The sequence below is a fragment of the Glycine soja genome, chromosome 18, assembly GCF_004193775.1.
Source record: "Glycine soja cultivar W05 chromosome 18, ASM419377v2, whole genome shotgun sequence".
NCBI classification, from domain to species: Eukaryota; Viridiplantae; Streptophyta; class Magnoliopsida; order Fabales; family Fabaceae; genus Glycine; species Glycine soja.
The window spans coordinates 56,593,593-56,614,359 of record NC_041019.1 but is presented as its reverse complement, the minus strand read 5'-3'; the positions used below and the strand labels follow the sequence as shown (position 1 = coordinate 56,614,359).

The 20,767-nt window shown below is 36.0% G+C and overlaps 2 protein-coding genes and 1 pseudogene across 2 annotated transcripts; 1 reads left to right on the top strand and 2 right to left on the bottom strand.

Annotated features, from left to right (window-relative positions):
• Positions 1 to 216: 216 nt before the first annotated feature.
• On the bottom strand, positions 217 to 2,691 carry LOC114397448 (annotated as a pseudogene).
• On the top strand, positions 2,484 to 7,979 carry LOC114397447 (WUSCHEL-related homeobox 8-like). Its single transcript, XM_028359483.1, has 5 exons — positions 2,484 to 2,553; positions 2,744 to 2,848; positions 3,485 to 4,012; positions 5,428 to 5,490; positions 7,738 to 7,979. The coding sequence occupies exons 1-5, from the start codon at positions 2,484 to 2,486 to the stop codon at positions 7,758 to 7,760; spliced, it is 789 nt and encodes a 262-aa protein (XP_028215284.1). The 3' UTR covers positions 7,761 to 7,979.
• A 3,469-nt stretch (positions 7,980 to 11,448) lies between these two features.
• Positions 11,449 to 20,767, bottom strand: LOC114395279 (heat shock cognate 70 kDa protein-like). The gene is made up of 3 exons (XM_028357014.1): positions 20,429 to 20,767; positions 12,654 to 13,642; positions 11,449 to 12,290 (listed from the first exon to the last, which is right to left on the bottom strand). The coding sequence occupies exons 1-3, from the start codon at positions 20,640 to 20,642 to the stop codon at positions 11,667 to 11,669; spliced, it is 1,827 nt and encodes a 608-aa protein (XP_028212815.1). The 5' UTR covers positions 20,643 to 20,767; the 3' UTR covers positions 11,449 to 11,666.

The window sequence follows — 20,767 nt, the reverse complement described above, 5'->3', positions numbered from 1 at the left end:
TTCTCTGTCGACGTGTGAATATATTATCTTTTTTTTTAATATATTTCTACAACAAACACATTACCTACCTTTGTAGTTAGTTAGAATAAAAATTTAATCATTCCAAAATTATAATCTTTTTTTATCTCTATCTATATATATTTGATTTATATTTTTAATAATTATTTATTCTTTTAAAATCATTTCAATATTTGATACATATTATCTTTGATTATCTTATTCAGTCATAGACTGGAAAATGTTCCTTCCTTCTTGAATTAAGCCAGCATGTCTGCAGGCAGATAATACACTGATGTAGGAAACTGAATCAACAGGGACATGAGTCTTTTGCATAAGTGAAAAAAGGGCAAGGGCAACTTCACCTTGGCCATGCATAGCATTAGCCTGAAAGCATTGCATTCCATGAGATAGTGCCTTTATTTTCCATCTCATGAAAGCATTTCTCAGAATAACTGAGTTGCCCACTTTTAGCATACATATCTATAAGACGGTTTCCAATAAGGGTACTGGATATGAATCCCATTCGGATTATGCAGGCATGAAAAGCCATGGCCTCTCTTACTATTGACAAATATGATACAGTTGGAAGAATGGTCACAAATGTGACTAAATTGGGCCTTATACTTTCTAATTTCATCTGATTAAATGTGGAAATTGCTTCATTGGCACATCCATTATGCAGGTACCCTGCAATCATTACATTCCAAGATACCTCATCCTTTACATGCTTGTTTAAGTGAAACAAGTTTTCAGCTGTGCAAAGGCTCCCACATTTGGCATACATGTCTATTAGAGCAACTTTTACATGCATTTCAGATTCAATACCATTCTTTATGATATTTCCATGAAAGAAGATTCCTAGATAAAGATCATCCAGAAGGGCACAAGCTGAAAGCAAACTCACCATGGTTCCACTATCTGGTTGAATCCCACTTAATTGTAATCTAAGGAACATTTCCAACGCAAGACGTGGGTCACCACATTTGGTAAATCCATTTATCAAAGTATTCCATGCCACAACATCTTTATAGTGCATTCTGTTGAATAGCGTCATAGCATACATAAATAATTTACATCTAGTGTACATTGAGACAAGGGTTGTTGCTACTGAAATATCTGACCCCATGTCTGCTTTAATAACATAGCAGTGCACCATCTTACCTAATCTGGAACTTGAAATTTCAGCACATGCGGAAACAAAACTTGATAGAGTTGTTTTATCTGGTTTCAAACCTTCATGCTGCATCTCTTGGAATATAGACAATGCTTCTCCAGGATATCCTGCTTGGACAAGAGCTGATAAAAAAGCAGACCAAACAACTAAATCTCTTCCTTCAAGACTCATTAAAAACTCTTTAGCTTTCTTCAACTCACCACATTTTGCATACATGCTCACGATAGGAGTAGCAACTACTATATCTGACGTCATCCCTAGCTGTAAAGCATAATTATGAACTTCCTTCCCTTTCTCCAGGTCTCTCGTCTCTGTAGCTGCCAAAACGGAGTTTACAACTGATACCTTATTCATCTTTATGTGCTTTCGTTTCATTTCATCTAGTAATTGAAGAACCTCAAAGTAACAACCACGATGTACATATCCAGCCATCATTGTTGCCCACGAAATATGATCCTTAACCCACATCTGGTAAAAAATCTGATGAGCCAACTTTACCTCACCACATTTAGAGTACATATCAATCAATGAATTAGAAACCACACCGAACACACATCTTCTAACCACATAACCATGAATAGACTTGCAAGAATCAACATCCTCTAATCTAGAAACAGCTGGAGCCAAGTTCAAGATGCTCACAGAGTCCGGCTCCACACCTTCCTCCATCTGCATCCTCCGAAATATTTCCAGTGCCTCACAAGGATTCGAGCTCTGAGATAAGCCTGAAATCATTGCATTCCAAGAAGCAACATCCTTCCCGGGCATTTTATCAAATACCTTTCTTGCATTGTCCAAGTGGCCCATCTTACAGTACATGTCAACAAGTCCAGTCCCAATAAAAACATCACATTCTAACTCCCTGGAAGCTATATCTTGATGAATGGCAACACCCTCATGGAAGTCCAAAGCACCAGTACAAGCCTTCAAAACAAAGGTGAATGTGTCCTTGTCAGGTTCAAGTCCCATGTATGACATTGTTTGATACGATTTTATTGCTTCCTGGAATAGATGGAGTCTAGAATAAGCTCTAATCAATGAGTTCCACAGAATCAGAGAAGGGTTTGTGATGGAATTGGGTGCCAAGGTGCATTGTTGGACAATTAAACGAGCATGGATTTGGAGCAGAGGGTTCAAGTGTTTGCATGAACGAAGAAGGTGAAGGTAGTAGTGGGGGTTGTGGTTGCAATGGTGTGGAGAAATTGCCCTGGCATCGGAATGAACATAGTGAGAGTGGTGGTATCTATTATTGTGAATGCTGTGAAGTGAATGTCTCACTGTTATGGTTCTTATTCTCAACCTCATTGTCATGGTTCTCTATCTATCTTTCTTTTCATTGCAAATTTACGATTCTCCTCCGAAACACGACCACAACCAAAGTAACTGTTTTTTGAGTGGTGGTATCTGTTGTTGTTTTAGTTGGATTCTCGACTCGTTTCCATAAGGTTTTTGAAACCAAAGTAAGGAGGCTTTCGTGTTCAATGCCCATCATAGCTTATTAGAAATGAGAGGTAACAGTCAAATGTTTAAAATAAACAATTGAGTATGTATCATTATTTCATAATTAAGTTAACTTGCAAAAGACTCTGCGCAAACAGATTGCAGTTTACACAACCATCTGTGAACAACTCATCGAAATGCACAAAAACATCTCCTCGCACCAAGATCTTGCAGGTGAAATTCAATTCATCTTTCACCGTTATTATCAGTTCATGTTAGTTTACTTTCCCATGAGCGTTTAATTTAATTTAGTAAACTTCCTACAGTATTTTTTTCCTACTACGCCACTGCCTAATTATGACGTATGAGCTGATTTAATATAATGAGTTACAGTGTGTAAGTATAACGTATGAGCTGATTTAATGAAAGAATCCGGATTTAATCTTAAATAGTTAGCAATTTTTTGCACTGTTTTTTTTTTTTTGAATTGAAAGAGTTATTAGTTACATTCTTTTTTATTGGTGGGAATGGAGTGCATCCTGCTCATCGAACTATTATTAAATCAGACATTAGTGTTTAAATTAATAAACTGCCTGAAGTATATCTCTTGCTATGCTGCCAAATTGTACAAGTATAATTTAATGAAGGAATCCGAATTCGGTTTTGATATTTCTATGCACTAATTTAGTGAAGAGATCACTGTTTGATATGACTTTTAAGGTAATTAGTTTTGTAAAAGCAGATTAACTTATCATATATGATATAGTTTGTGATTGAATAACAGTTTAAAAATCTTTTATGCTGTTCATGCATATAGCTGTATACGATTGACTCATAGTGATAATGATTAACTTGTGTTTTTATTGTCAGGGTTTAGGCTGGGGAATATGTATTGTGACCCATTGTTGGGGTCTGGTGGGCACAAAATAGCTTCAAGGCAGCGGTGGACTCCGACCGCTATGCAGCTTCAGATTCTTGAGCGAATATTTGATCAAGGGACTGGAACCCCCACCAAAGAAAAGATCAAGGAGATCACTAATGAGCTCAGCCAGCATGGCCAGATTTCTGAGACCAATGTGTATAATTGGTTCCAGAACAGGCGGGCTCGCTCCAAAAGAAAGCAGCAGAATGTGGCACCTAGTGCTAATGCTGAATCGGAAGTGGAGACTGAGGTTGATTCTAAGGATAAGAAGACAATGCCGGATGAATTTCAGTCCCCTCCTAGCTTTTCTGCTGTGCCTGCTGATGATAATTTAGGCTTCCAGAACCATGGCAGTTTGCAGTACTTGAATCCAGAGTCCAACAAACCAGATTCTGTGTTCCCATCTGATGAAAGTTTAAGATCTACAAGAAATTTCAATCATGTGCCTGTTTTTGATGGGCTGCTATCGAACACAAGTATGTAACTTCTTGTGCTTTCTTTCTGTACTTGTCCTTATATTAGTCAAGTAAAGGTAAAATTAATGTTCTCTAATGTGATATTGTTATAAGTTGTAAGTCAGTTGATAGGTACTAGGAAATTGACAAAGAAAAGGGAGATGAAATGAAATGTATTATTTAGTATTATGCCTGATCAAGGTGATCCAAGACCTAATTATAGCAGTGTTTACAAGGAAGTATGAAGAAGAGAATGGAAAAAATCACTGTAAGTATTCAGAGGCCTAGCTCTCTCCCAAGGTCCTTAGTCTCCGTTCCCCTCCTCCCACCATACCCTGTTGGAATGCTTATATATCCTTTCACATCCACACATCACACAACATTCCTGCCTTTGCTGACACCGCCGTTAGGCAGTTAGTTAGTCCCTCTCTTCAATTCTAATTGGGTTCATTGTACCTTGTATGCTGATCATGTGTTTCAGGTGCTCCCTGCCTTGGGCATCTTCTCTCGTAACTTTAGTGACTTTGGGCTGTGGGTCCCCCCATCATGATTCTTGAGTCAAGCTAACTGGAGTTATGCCTTGCTCAAGTTTATCTCAATGAGAAATCAAGCTCATTTTTTGGGCTCAAGCTCAGCTCTTGTTCAGCTTTTGCTTTACTCAAGCTTAATGAGCCCATGTTGAGTCTTGTAATAGTTGAGTATTTTAGGCTCAAGGGTTAAGCCTGAACTTGTAATTTAGTAAAATTTGTTTTTTTTTTTTTACATCTATTCAGTCGATAAATGATTCCTCAAGTATTTTCATTTCCGATGTTTTCTTTCCCCAATTGAGCCATGATTTTGGAAAAGCATTCAATTAAAATTTTGCAGCCGAAATTGGTACTTAATGCAGCACTAGAAGTTTTGATAAGTTTCTTCAAGGATAGGCAAGTCTCCCCATGATTGTGTGTTGAGAAATGTGTTATTATCATTCCACAATAAGCATTAGTACTTGTATAATTTACTTTCTTGCATTTGAGATTTTCTATATCTTATATCATTATTTATTTATAGGACAAGGCTTAGATCAAGTTCTTTAAATCTCCATTTAAAGGATGACACATGCATATTTATTTAAAATTCTTCAATACATATCTAGTAGAAGTTATTTGTTATTGGAAAGAATATTCACATGTCATCATTTGAATGGAGAACTTGATGGTAAGGATATAAGGAACTTGATCTAAGTTTTGTCCTTGTTTAAACATCCCTTTATGCTATACTTTGCATATTCCTGCATCTCCAGAAACCATTTTGATGAGTCTCATTTTCTTGTGCGTGGTGAAAATTACCTTCTAGTTTTAATTTGGAAATTTGGCAAAGGGTTACTATATCTTCATACATGAACATTTCTTTATCAAAGAATTTGACAATCAAGAATGTTCTATTAATTTTTTCAGGGAGCGACTATCTTACTGGAAAAATGGAAGCACCTGAGAACTATGACTTATACCAGCCAGCAGGCGATGTGACACCCTCTACCCCTCACATATATATTAATAAAGGAATAAAAATTCAAATATTAATTAAAAGTATTTTTAAAACATTTTTAAATACAAGCTTTTCAAATGGATAAAAGGCTCACATTCACTTTCTTCTACATCATATTCAAACTTGTCCAAATAAATAATAAAGTCATCTCGACTCAAAGAAAGTCATATAAGTCTCATACAATTAATATAGAACCTATATCCTAATGTCACATCCTATCAGAGCGTGGTGTTCCCGTGTCCTCTAGCATGAGGTTCTTCATAGTCATCCACCTATTCGTCTGCTCCCCCGAACACAAGTTCAAGATCATCACAGGATCCAAACACAACAACACACAGGGAGTGAGTTATCACATTCCTAGCTAATAGAGAAACAAGACAATTAAATATACATATTATATAAATGAGATACCACTTGCTTAAACATAGCTCACGTAACTTCACCACTTCGTCATTCAAAATTCACTTTTCAATTATCAATCACATTACACAAGAATCCCACACTTCGATCAAGATATAATAACACATCAATTAGCAAGCATATGCAATAGTTATGCTAAGACTCAATTCTATATGCAATGTGGTACCATGTCAGTGAAAAACCACCTTGGGGCGCTTAGGAGTACATAACAAGACACACCACACAATGGGTTTGTCAGGTCACTCTCACTAAGTAAGATCATAGGGAGACCAGTCAGGGTCACGATGTTTTGCGAGAATGCTCCAACCATATGAGATCAGCATAAGCTTAAAGGAGCACTCAAACCCGGTGACCCCCAAGGCCTACACTCCGAAGAGTCCGTCAGGGCCTCTCCCTCCTGATTCAGGTCCAACCCCTAAAATAATTTTTTTTACATGCAGACACTGCTCATGAATTATACAATACCCACGACCTTACACTCGTGTTTTAAACACGTTCAACACAATTGCGCTACTATTTAACACTGGTTCCTAAATAGGAAACCTACATTTTCTCTTTAACACTGCGCATCAACGCTTTTCTCAAGATAACGCCGATCGAGTATTGTACAATTCATAGCTTACAACACAAGTAATTTCACATCAAGTGTTAACTACACACTTATCCACAACTAGAACTCATTCACAATTTCACATCTCATAGTGTCACAATCCACCATCACATGTTTACAAGTATCTCACAAATTAACACATGTTCAACTTTACACTTATACTCAATCTCAATAACAATATTATAATCTCAAAGCAACATGTTATTCTACAATTCATCACATACTCACAATTTGAATTATCATTTCATAGCCTCAATATAACAATTTATATAAAAGACTATCACAACATGAGGACTAAAACCCCTCAAATAATATTACACAATTATATCCAAATCATAGGTCCAAATATACAAATATCAAGAGCACAATTTATCAAGCAATTTTCATCAGGACATCAATATTTTATTTATAATCATAAAGGAAAAATTGCAATTTAACAAACATCCCAAAATAAAATCCCAATTTAATCCTCTAAGGATCCCTACACATGTTCTCACTAATCCCCAACTGTGAATAACTCATCCCTTACCTCTAAGCGGGCTCACGTGTCTTCAGCCAACGATAGCAACACCTCTAACGGTTCCCGGAAATTCTTTCAATTATTCATCCGACTGCTCCGATAGAATTCCCAAACGTCAGAGAGACGGAGAAGAGATTGAAACTTCCACTTGTACTGTCTTCATACGATTCCTTTTTCTCCCTCCACGAATATTATCTCGCAAATCCCAACGGTGGAAGCGTGCGGAATTGAATTTCGAACAACATATCCAAATTTCACAATAATCCAACGGTTAACGAAACCGGGATCGTAGTTTTACCAAGACAGCTCTGGGTTTCTGCGGGAAAGAAAAAGGCTACAACGCGAAGGGTTTTTCTCTCAGTTCAGACATGATATCGAAATTCCCAACGGTGAGAATGCTCGGAATTGTGTTGCGAACATGATACTCAAATTTCACGACGATCCAACGGTGAACGGGTTTGAGATCATCGTTTTTCTGATACTGATTTGGTGAGCTGCGGGAAAAAGAAAGGGTTTTGAGAGGAGAATGGGAAAAACGAAAATGAGGCGGCAGCTGACTTAACATAACTATTTATACCTAGGGTACTCAGCCTATTATTTGCTCTATATTTATTTATTTATTACTAAAAAGCTTTTTAAATTTATTTACGAAAAATTGGGATGTTAGAGGCGACTTCAACATGGCATGTTGACGTCCAATGTAATTTCTGAAGACTGTGATTAGCTGTAAAGAATTGCTGGTGTGGTTTTGGGCTTGTGTTGATGTGAAAAGTTGAACCAATTGAAGCATGAAACTTATAGTTTATAGTATATAGATACAATGATCTTTTATAATGGTAGGCGGACATTTTACTTGATAATTGAATATAATTATGAGTTAATATTGATATTGTGAAGTTGGATTTTTTCAAGAATGGTGTACGGCCGTAAGCGTCTTTTAGCATTGGCTTGGCTTTGGTATTTGGTTGAAAGAGACATGGTAAGAATATATTTTTTGTGGCTGGGGCTTCTAAAATTTGAGTGGAAATAGGATTAGATGAAATTGTGACTAAAAGCTTGAAGAGTAAAGCTTACAAAATAAACTCATACGTAAGTGGATTTGGTTTCTTATTTCATGCCCCATATCCTGAAGACAAGCATGCGCGTTTAAGTATTGCTCATTACGTGTTAAAATTGATGTAAACTGAATATATGCAATCAATTGTTTTCTTGTGAGAAATATTAAAAGAACTACGGCCCCAAACATGTCCTTAAATATGCAATCAATATCTTAGTACATGTTCAAATTGATGTCCTGAAGACTATTATGGGCCAACTTATTTACAAGCATGCTTATAAAGGAACTATGCCCCTAAATATGTTCATTGTCAGCATCATACCGTTCATAATTGTCGAATTAGAAATGTCAGTACTGGAAAATTCTTGAGGCTGAAGCATGATGAATCTGGTCTACCATTGTCACTTTCTCTGTGATTGATATGGGAACCAAACAAAGTCCTTTGCTCCTTAGGTCAACCTCCAATTTGTCCGCACATTCCTGACGTGACACCAGCAGTTAAGAAACAACTTGAGTATGGGGATCTTTAATCGTATTAAAGTAAGAGAAGCTCAGCATCTGAAACAAAGTCTACAATCCCAGAACAAAAAAGTAACTTAGAGTAATCTCAAAATAAGTTGCTCAAGTTTCCTTATAATCTAGTTTCAGCCTTCCAGGGCATCTCCAACAGGAGAAAGTATTAGTCTTCAATTATCAGAAATGTTCATGGTTTTCACTAAGATACAAAATTATATTTTAATATTGTCATTGGGATGAGGAAAGTGATCGTATAATAACCTCCTGGGTAACGATTGTAGTCATGAATCAGAGACTGAGACTGGCTAGGCTGTGTGTGGACTCCTTGACCTAATTGTTTGTCATGTTGATTTGTCTTTTGCAGAATTTTTATAATTTTTTATTAACATATTTAAGACGCATCATATCTGAAATTTTTATTAACATATTATAAATGAGAAAGATAGACGTATGAAATTGTTATAAGAATTGTTGTATGAATAACACAATTCAACTATTATAGAGTGCATTACAAGGAAGTGTAAGAAGTGAACCAGGATTTGCAATTTTTTGTATCCAAATTGTTAATAGTAAAGTTAATTAAAATTCTTATAGGGATTTTAAGAATAAATTACTAACCTTAAAGATTTTGTTTATATTCATATTTTGATATTTAAGTCTCAAATTCTTTTCAGAATTGCGACCAAAATAAAACATGAAACGCATCTGGATTGAAGAGCATTCCAAGTTCAACCACTTCTACTCGATCTATCTCAAAATGATAAAATTAATTCTAATAACTTTTTCTTTAACCTCCAGGCAACTTTAAAAAATAGTCAAGGATTCTTTCGATGCATGTTATATAACAAAAATAATACGAAACTTCATTAAAATGTGCACTCTTTCAAACCGATTTTGGCTAAACAAATACAGCTTGAATGAATAAGTCTTGTCTGGTCTATTTTGCTTGTACTATCATGTCGATTGGTATTTAGTAAAACCACAAATTGGAGATATAAAATAATGGTGTTATTCTATGCTTTAATTAATAGAATCTTTATATTAATTTCATATATTGAAATAGAATCCGATTGTTCACCTTTCTGGCAAGCTAAACTTAGGAAAGCTGAGTTTTCAGAGTACAATGCTCTTATATTTCATGAAAGGAGTTTAAAGAGTGAATTGCAGTAAGTAACTGCTAAATTTGTCATCTGTTTGATTTCGCTTTCATCTCAGCTTGACTTGAATTTGATTAATTAATGCCTTCCTGCAAATGAACAAAATGTGACACATAGACATATACATATGATATGGCTTTTGGAGTAACCGAGTAAGAATATTAAAGGAATTCGAGGTCAACACCTGGTCAAAGCCTAAGGAAGTACAGTACTGTATTGAATTCTTATCGATGACTATTTGCACAATAGTCGAAATAAATCATGTAAGTATGTTCAATTGAAGATCAAAATTTATGATTTTTTTTTTAATGAATGAATGGGGAACAATCCACAAAACAACTATAAACTTCACGGGTTACATCAGCCAAAAAATAAAAAATTCTCAACTGACTATCCAGAGAGTTAGCAAAGTTAGCTAAGCAATCAGCTATTTGATTGGCCTCTCTTAGAGCATGAAACCAAGTAATATGATCATCATCCTTTATGAGTTCATGCATACTCTTCACTAAACCATAAGCTGGATGCAAGCAACAGCCAATGTTGGTCGCAAAAGCATCACAATTTAATTTAAAGGCTCCAACTTCAGGGGGATCCAATGAAGAAGAGGATTTTCTAGAGCAGTGACAGAAGAGAAACCAAAAGAACTTTTTAAGTTTAATGCTAACCACGATGGCATCCACTTGATTCAGAACACGAATCATAAAATCCTTTGCAGGCATATGCATACTATTAAAAATAGCATCATCCATGTTTTTCCACGTATTATCTAACATGACAGCAAAGAGACTACACTATTGCTTACCCATAACCACTGCATGAGATTTCTCGTGAAAGAGAAACCAATTCATAAATTTCTGATTTCACATGATTGTTAACTACAAAGAAACTTACACAGAACCAAGGAATTGATTGTTAATTAATTAATGAAAGGGTCTTTGGTTGGTCTTGGACCTTGGTTAATTTCTTCTTAAGAAACACACCATTTGATAAGATATATTTTTTATAAAAAAAAAGAAAAACACTGAATTAACATTTTTCTTAGCAAAGAAAAAATATAGATTCAAAGGAACGAGAAAGCCGTGCACAAGACCGACCAATCCTGGAACAAAGTAATGCAAAACAGGAATAGATCATCAGAAAAAAATAATGAATTTTTATTAGTTAATTTATAAAAATTCTCTCATATAACTTTTTTAAAAGATGAGAGGACTTCTGTTTATATATATATATATATATTCTTCTCCTAGAAGTAGGTTTTTTGCTCATGTAGTTATATTTTTTATTGGAGATTATATTTCAGAACAGAATGAGGATTACAATGTTATAATACATGATTTTGTGTTTAATGTATCAATCTAAATTTTGAGGAAATACAGTTCGTGAATCATTAGAGGGGTGTTTGTTTCAAAAGGAGAGACTATAACGAATGAGAATTCTAACGAAAAGATGAATAAAATATAATTCATATTTCAATTACAATAACCCCAAGTTACTAGACTCCTGAGCAAACGAATTTCTCCATTGGTTCTTGAAAAGAGTATGACACATATCAGTTAAATTTAAATCAATTTGAAAGATTGTTTACAACACAAAATGCGTTTCACACCGAACAGGAAAACGAGTGATATATGAACACCGATAGACATCATGAGGGCACAGTAGAGTCTAATGAAACGTCGTAAAACACCAATAGCAGTAGTATAGTGCATAACAAGATGCAGTAGGAAGAGAAAAATAAACCATTCTGACAAAAGGGATCACATACACCAGAAATCATGTATTACAACATTAACAACAGAAACTGCAACCTTTAAGGTTGATAGCATGCTATTCATTTTGCTTCTCCAAAGAATGAGATCCGATTCAATTTACAACTTCCTTTCAAAAACAAACCCAATGATTTTCCCAGCTAAAAATACTGCTTTGAGAGCGAATTTCCTCAATTCTTCTAACCAGAACGTCTTTATTTTATTACTACCAGCAATGCATGAAAAGATGGATGACAAGATGCTAGAAAGAATGCGCCGGATCTCGTCAACATCTGCATCCACTGTGACCTCAAGCCATTCTAAGGCACGATCAACTGCATCATTGATCTTTTCCTTGTCTTCCGGAGAAAGCTTCAAACTAATCCCCTTATCGTTTATAGCATTCCTTATGTTGTATGCGTACTTCTCCAATGCATGCCTTGCTTCTACCTTCTTCCTATACATCTCATCTTCAGCTTTGTACATTTTGGCAATGATTGGGTTGCAAATGCTCTCAAGCTCCTTCATCTTGTCTTCCAACCCGTCAGCCTCCGCTAGCTGGTTTCCATCCAACCACTGAATAGCACTCTCGATGGCATCTTTGATTTTCTTCTTGTCGTCATCAGAAAGCTTTGATGCAATCTTCTCATCCTTAATGGTGTTCCTCATGTTGTAGGCATAGTTCTCCAAAGCATTCTTTGCGTCGACCTTCTTCTTGTGCTCCTCATCCTCGGCCTTGTACTTCTTCTCAATCCCATCCTTCGATAGTCTACCCTTGTCGGTGATGGTGATCTTGTTCTTCTGCCCTGTGGTCTTGTCCTCGGCAGAGACATTCAAGATACCATTGGCATCGATATCGAAGCAGACAGTAATCTGAGGAACACCCCTGGGTGCTGGGGGAATGCCAGAAACCTCAACTTTACCCAATAAATTGTTGTCCTTGGCTCTAGCTCTCTCTCCCTCATACAGCTGAATCAAGACACCAGGTTGGTTGTTTAAGAAAGTAGAGAACACTTGCTCCTTCTTGGTGGGAATAGTCGTGTTCCTGGGAATGAGAACAGTCATGACACCACCGGCAGTTTCCAAACCAAGAGAAAGGGGTGTAACATCCAACAACAGCAAATCCTGCACTTTCTCGTTGCCCTCACCACTCAAAATAGCAGCCTGTACAGCAGCTCCATAAGCAACGGCCTCATCGGGGTTAATGCTCTTGCAAAGCTCCTTGCCATTGAAGAAATCCTGCAACAATTGCTGCACTTTAGGAATTCTAGTGGATCCACCAACAAGGACAACGTCATGGACAGTGCTCTTGCCCATCTTAGCATCCCTCAAACACTTCTCAACGGGCTCCATACACTTCCTGAAGAGATCCCTGTTGAGCTCCTCAAACCTGGCACGGGTGATTGTTGTGTAGAAGTCAACACCCTCATAAAGAGAATCTATCTCAATTGTGGTTTGTGCAGTAGATGATAGGGTCCTCTTCGCCCTTTCACAGGCAGTCCTCAACCTCCTAAGAGCCCTAGGGTTTCCATTGATGTCCTTCTTGTGCTTCCTCTTGAATTCCTGAACAAAATGGTTAACCATCCTGTTATCAAAATCTTCTCCTCCAAGATGAGTATCTCCGGCAGTGGCCTTGACCTCAAAAATACCCTCCTCAATTGTGAGAAGAGAGACATCAAAGGTACCACCACCCAAGTCAAAAATCAACACGTTCTTCTCACCCACACTGGTGGCCTTCTTGTCAAGACCGTAAGCAATGGCAGCAGCAGTGGGTTCATTGATGATACGCATGACATTGAGACCCGCAATGACTCCAGCATCCTTCGTGGCCTGACGCTGGGAGTCATTGAAGTAAGCGGGAACAGTGACCACGGCATTCTTCACTGTGGAACCGAGATAAGCCTCGGCAATCTCACGCATCTTCATGAGAACCATGGAAGAAATTTCCTCAGCGGAGAACTGCTTGTCCTCACCCTTGTAGTTGACCACAATCATAGGTTTGTCAGCAGGACCAGGGATGACCTTAAATGGCCATAGCTTCATGTCACTCTGAACGGAGGCATCAGAAAATCTCCTTCCAATCAAACGCTTAGCATCTGACATCAGGCAACAAATAACCAATCACCAAACAATCCGCACAATCCAAATTAAAAAGAATAAAAGATAAATCTTAACTTTTAGCATACCATATTCCCTCAAAATTGTAAGATCAAATAACTCTCTAAATAATAAAATTGCACACAATATGATTTATTCAGTTCAAAATCACATTTCGACAAGTATTAACAGTGCCTACGCCTATTGCTATTCAATTCAACATCAGATTTAAACGAACAATAAGAGTGTACATAATAAACCATTCAACGATTATTATTATTATTCTTATTATTATATCAAAAATAATAGGCCAGATAATACATTAGGATCGGAAAATACAACAAATTACTAAAATAGAAAAGTGGGGTTTCAAAAATCTAGGAACAATGCAAATCTCGATAAAGCAAAAAGTCGGTTAGGGATCTTACCGTAGACGGTGTTGACAGGGTTCATGGCGACCTGGTTCTTGGCGGCGTCACCGATCAAACACTCGGAATCAATGAAAGCGACGTAAGACGGCGTGGTTCTGTTACCCTGATCATTGGCGATGATTTCGACACGGTCGTGCTGCCACACTCCGACGCAGGAGTAGGTGGTGCCGAGATCGATTCCGATAGCAGGACCATCTCCTTTTCCGGCCATTGATAGTAGTACTAGATCGGAGAAAACAGAGACAAGTTAGATTTGGCTTGTGAAGCGCCGCAAGCAGAGAGAAAGAGAGAAAAAGAATAAGAATTGGCTACGAATGAATTGTGTTAGAGTAGAGAGAAAGGGAGGGTTTACATAACTTGTTTGAAAATCAGAATATTACGTCCCAATGCCACGCGAGATTTTTTAAAGTCATTCTTACTTCCTATCAAATTAACAATTAAAATATCCTTTTTATTTTTTATGAACATATATTTATTTTATTTACCTTAAAATCATTATTTTAATTAATAAAATTATTTATTTATTTACAAAAATCTTATTTTTTTCTTAAAACTTTATTTATTTTTAAATAAAATTATTTTTAATTTATTTTATGAAAAATGGGGCATTACATGTCTAAAAAATCTAGATATTATGTTGTTTACTTGAAGCTTAATGGCTGATATATACGTACCGTCAAAATGCAACACAAAAAGGAACTCACAAAAGGTTATGCTTAAAGCCATATTTTATTCTTTATTCTGACCTTTTATGATTCTTCAACGTGGTGGTGGGGTTACAAAAGATGGCACTTTCGGTCATGACCCACGAGACATATTCACGGGGCAATTGCACCCTTTCTTGTTGTTTTGCAAAAAGCCACAAAAGCAGACCCTCTCTTTTACCAAATTTGTCACTTTGTTGAGTGGTAAATTGGTTATTGTCTGAGCAATGTGCTCATTAAGAGTGGTTCAATACAGGCCCTTTGACATTCATCAAATTTTGATCACACGGCACATATTATTTTACACTAAAAGTTTAGTTGGGTAAACATGGAAACAAAGAAGCAGAAAAACATGACATGGGACAATGTTGGCTTAACATATGTCTCATTCACTAGCAGGCTAGTAAAGACTAAAGAGAGAAATAAAAAGAAATGGCAAAGACCCTGAAAGAATTCTTTCAATGACCCTTAGACAGCTATTTGTATGCAAGAGGTAGGAGTAGGAGTAGGACCATCTCATCACTCAAAAACAAATTGAAAATAATAACCATGATAGTCTCTGATGCATCAACAAAATGGAAACTTGTTTTGTGAGCATTGAAATTTTATAAACACAACACAACAAAAACAAAAGTTTTACTCTATTAGGCGTGGTTGATTACATGAAATCATATAATGTCATTAGGTTTAGTTAAAGACTAAATTTTCATTGATATTATTTACATAACATCTATTTTAATTTTCACAACTTTCCTCAAAGTTGTTCTTGGTTTTCCTATCCCTTTTTCACACAAGTAAAAACTATGAAATTTTAATAAAATAAACAAACTTTCCAATTGCATCAGACCTACCTTTAAGCATTTATGAGCAGAAAATATTGTCCCCCATGTGCTTTGATACATTGAAAGTGGTAGTACATTTCACAACTGGCTTAGCAGATTAAACCATAGTGCTGCATCCCCTAAAAAAGTGGAATTCTTCAACATGTAATTAGAAAGACTAATGAAGAAATAAACTCTTAATTAACTTGACAGAACTTTGGTGTTAGCTGGTTTCATTCTTCTGATTTTGGTGAATTGTGTCAAGAAGCTAAGGGAAGTACCTGTGAAGTGCCTGAATGGTACTGTGGTGGACGAGGGTGGTGATTAACCTCTCTTTCTGTTTCCTTGTCAACAACTATTGTGATGAAAGAACCACCAACCTCAAAGAAGATGATGATGGCCTTTTCCAACAAAACATGTAGAATAACTCCTTCACAGGGTTGCCATAATTATTCTCAATCTCTCTGTTGGTTATCCTCTTCTTCCACCATGGCAAATAGTATACCTCAGCTACCAGAGCCAACAAGAGGCAACCAAAAATAATACTGAGACCAAGACCTACACTACTCAAGGATTTCATCTTTGTCCTCAAATCACATTGAAAACACTTGAACTTGTTCAACCTCCCTAAATACTCAATGTCCAAAATAATTAATCTCTATAATCCAGAAAATCACATCAAACAGACCAGTGGACTACAAAAACAAAATCAAAAACCAATTTCAACAAAGAGAAGACGCATGTTTAACAGTTCAGGAAAAAATGCTTACTGAGCAATTAACTCAGCTTTTACCCTTTGATTCTGAATCCAATCACTGAAAATGTGGATAATCTTTTTTGACTAAAATTCAATGTATGAATGTAATATTGTAACTACATACATGACTACATCCCCTCCCCAACAATAAAGCATGACATAATGACAAACCTTTGTTGCAAATTGCAAAGCCTCTCAAAACACCAATCTGCTAAAAGGGCCGACCAACCAAAAAGCTCTGTTTTCCCTTGAAAGCAACACTTGCAAATCATTAGCATGAGCCCATGGGCCCTTGGCTATAACCTAGCTAACCCAATTTAAGATTAAACACTCTCGTGTGGATTAGTCTCATAATTACCCTCATTGTAATGTAACTACTTTTATCCCTAGCACTAGCATGATTTTTTGTTTTGACGGAGAATATTATGTGGAAGTGAAGCAAACGTTGCTATTGCTTCCTTTGATTCACTAGATCATGATACTTCAAAGGAACAAATTAAATGGCGGGAGATATTGTCATTTGTTTTCCTAGGTGAAAAACTGAGTGTCCTCTAACTTATTGACTCTAATTTCGCTTTGTGGTGTATGATTATCATTTATCCAAAAAAATTATATACAGTAGAAATTGAACGACTATTGTTAAGCATAAAAGAACAAAAATCTTGTTTAATTGTAAAGCAATAAAAATATACAAATAAATGAAGAGGGAAAAGAAAGAGAGAAGAATATATCAATGATATAGAATTTTAATATGTAAAGGTCTATGGATCATCTCATAGAAGTAGTGTAATAAAGCATGAATCTAAATCTATTTACATATGAATTAATTTATAATGTAAACAAATTGAAAGCTCTGAATCAATAAAAATTAACAATATTGATTCACCAAAAACAAATCAATATTAAAAAAATATTATTAATTTTTAGATATGGAAATGACTCTATTGTCAAATTTAGATCTAACCATTAATCGAGAAATTTTCTTTAAATAATTTATTTTTACTCTCAGGTGAATGCAACGAGACCATACACTACTAATGACAATCCTTCCTTTCCGGATATATTATTATTTGGCCGTTAATTAATTAATTGAACAATTAATGAAATCCTTTTGCATTTGGGACAGTACTACATCTTCATTCATTACCTTATTTCATGGGTAACAACTCAATTAATATTAGAAGATGGGCCACAAAACCCTAGGATGTCAGTCAAACCAGGTTGCGGATTTTATATTGTTTGAATCATGCTAGTGCTAGGGATAACAGTGCCTACACCTATTGCTATTCAATTCAACATCAGATTTCAACGAACAATAAGAGTGTGCATAATAAACCATTCGACGAGTATTATTATTATTATTATGTGTTGGTTTTGAGGAGGAAATTATAAAAAACAGAAGAGAGAAGAGAGACAATACGTATGTGGAGGAAATAGAATTATTTTATTCTAATTCAAATTGTTCTCAACAGCGATACAATAAATAACAAAAGATAAACTAATTAGATAATAATATATTAGCAAAACAGAATATTAAAACTAACTTGTTCCTTAAAGATAGGAACCACTTATTGACTAGGCTAATCCATTAAAACTGTCTTACTCCTAAAATATAGGAAATCAACTTATTTACTAAATCCTATCTTAAAAACTGAAAAATAAAATATTATGCAGTTACAAAAGTATATCTTCAACACTCCTCCTTGCTTTTGGAACTACAAACTCCAATTCTTTGAGTTCAAGTTTGTTGATAGGTAGTGACTTTGTAAACATGTCAGCCAGTTCATCTTTAGACTTGCAGTAAATTAAGTTCACTTCTCCACTTTGTTGCATCTTTATCAAATAATAAACCTTGATTTTGAAATGTTTAGTCTTCCCATGACACACAGGATTGTTTGCAATAGCAATGACTACTTGATTGTCAACAAAAATTTCAGTTTTATTCTTTTGAGAAGATAGAATATTTGACCTTGTTGAAGTGAGATACATTAGACATCCAATCAAGCTCCCACAATATCCTTCATCAATGTTATCAACACCTTCTTTCTTGCTGAACTTCTCCTTTTGATTCATTGGAGTGCTAACAGATTTGCATTTCTCCATTTGAAACTTCTTCAAATTTTCTTTTGCATATTTCCTTTTTTTCATGTTTAGCATTCTTTCAAGATGGCAATGATCAAGTCTCTTGTGCCAGAGTTTCGTGGGTGTGACTTGAGTGAAATAGGCTGTATGCTCCTCCTCTGCTGGATCAAATGAAAAGCTTTTACCTTTCATTTTAACCCTTAGAACTTCCCGGCCAAAAATGTCATAGATAAAGCAATGTTGATGTTCAAAGGACACTTTAAATCCCTTTTTAATCAACTGACCTACGCTTAACAAGTTTTGGTCAATGTTAGGTACATAAAGAACATCTGATATTAATTTGATACCTGAACACGTTGAAATTGCAATAGTTCCTTTTCCTTTTACTGAAATATAGCCACCATTCCCAATTCTGACCTTTGAGACATTTGTTGGCTTCAAATCTTTAAATAAAGTCTTATCATATGTCATGTGGTTCGTACAACCACTATCAATCAACCAACATTTAGAACTACTCCTCATCGAATAGCATGTTGCAGCAAAAATATAATCTTCTTCCTCTTGCTCAACAACTTGGGCATCGGCTTCTTGTTGCTGAAATTTGTTTTTACAAATTATAGCTTCGTTCCAAGCTGATTGCACTTGCTGCACTTTGCGTCTGGCCGTTTCCAACATTTGTATGGTGGGTGACCCAATTTTCCGCAATGCTGACAAGGTGGATGATTTTTCTTTTTATCCTTACCTTTGTTTTGGTTGTTTGCATTATTTTCGCTGCTTGTTGGTTGATTCTTTTTGAAAAAATCTTTTTTGCTTTCATCAACTTCATGATGTTTGGCGGGCAAAGCACCTTTGACAACACGATCTTGCCTCATCAACCTTCGCTGCTCTTGAGCTTGCAGGGCATGTAGCACTTCTGCCAATGTGATTTTCGACAGATCCTTTGTGTTCTCCAATGAAGCTATAGATGCTTCATACCTCTCCGGCACCGTTACCAAAATTTTCTCTACAATTCTCGAATCAGCAATATCACTTCCCAACAACTTTATCTTGTTGGCAATACCCAACAATTTGTTTGAGTATTCTTTGATTGTCTCTGACTCTTGCATCCTTTGAAGCTCAAATTCCCTCCTTAAATTCAGCACTTGCATGCTTCATATTCTATCATCTCCAGCGTATTCCTCTTTCAAATAATCCCAAATTGCTTTGGGTGATTTAAGAGTCATGATTTTGATGAATATCATTTGTGAAACACCAGTGAACAAACATGACCTCGTCTTTGCCTTCTTCATCTTTCTTTTCTTGTGATTTTTAATTTGGGTCATGGTGGGATTTTCAGGCAGCGGATATATTTCATAATCCTCTTCCACAGCATCCCATAAATCCAAAGACTCCATGTAGGATTGCATTTTCACTTCCCAAAGATCATAATTCTCTCCATCAAAGATTGGAAGAGTTATGTGGGAAAAACTTGCTTCACCTTCCATGGTAGAGGTCCCGTAAGAATAAGGCTCTGATACCATTTGTTGGTTTTGAGGAGGAAATTATAAAAAACAGAGGAGAGAAGAGAGACAATACGTATGTGGAGGAAATAGAATTATTTTATTCTAATTCAAATTGTTCTCAACAGCGATACAATAAATAACAAAAGATAAACTAATTAGATAACAATATATTAGCAAAACAAAATATTAAAACTAACTTGTTCCTTAAAGATAGGAACCACTTATTGACTAGGCTAATCCATTAAAACTGTCTTACTCCTAAAATATAGGAAATCAACTTATTTACTAAATCCTATCTTAAAAACTGAAAAATAAAATATTATGCAGTTACAAAAGTATATCTTCAACATTATGTCAATAAAATAAAAGGCCAGATAATACATTAGGATTGGAAAATACTACAAATTACTAAAATAGAAAAGTGGGGTTTCAAAAATCTAGGAACAATGCAGATCTCGATAAAGCAAAAAGTCGGTTAGGGATCTTACCGAAGACGGTGTTGACGGGGTTCATGGTGACCTGGTTCTTGGCGGCGTCACCGATCAAACGCTCGGAATCAGTGAAAGCGACGTAAGACGGCGTGGTTCTGTTACCCTGGTCATTGGCGATGATTTCGACACGGTCGTGCTGCCACACTTCGACGCAGGAGTAGGTGGTGCCGAGATCGATTCCGATAGCAGGACCATCTCCTTTTCCGGCCATTGATAGTAGTACTAGATCGGAGAAAACAGAGACAAGTTAGATTTGGCTTGTGAAGCACCGCAAGCAGAGAGAAAGAGAGAAAAAGAATAAGAATTGGCTACAAATGAATTGTGTTAGAGTAGAGA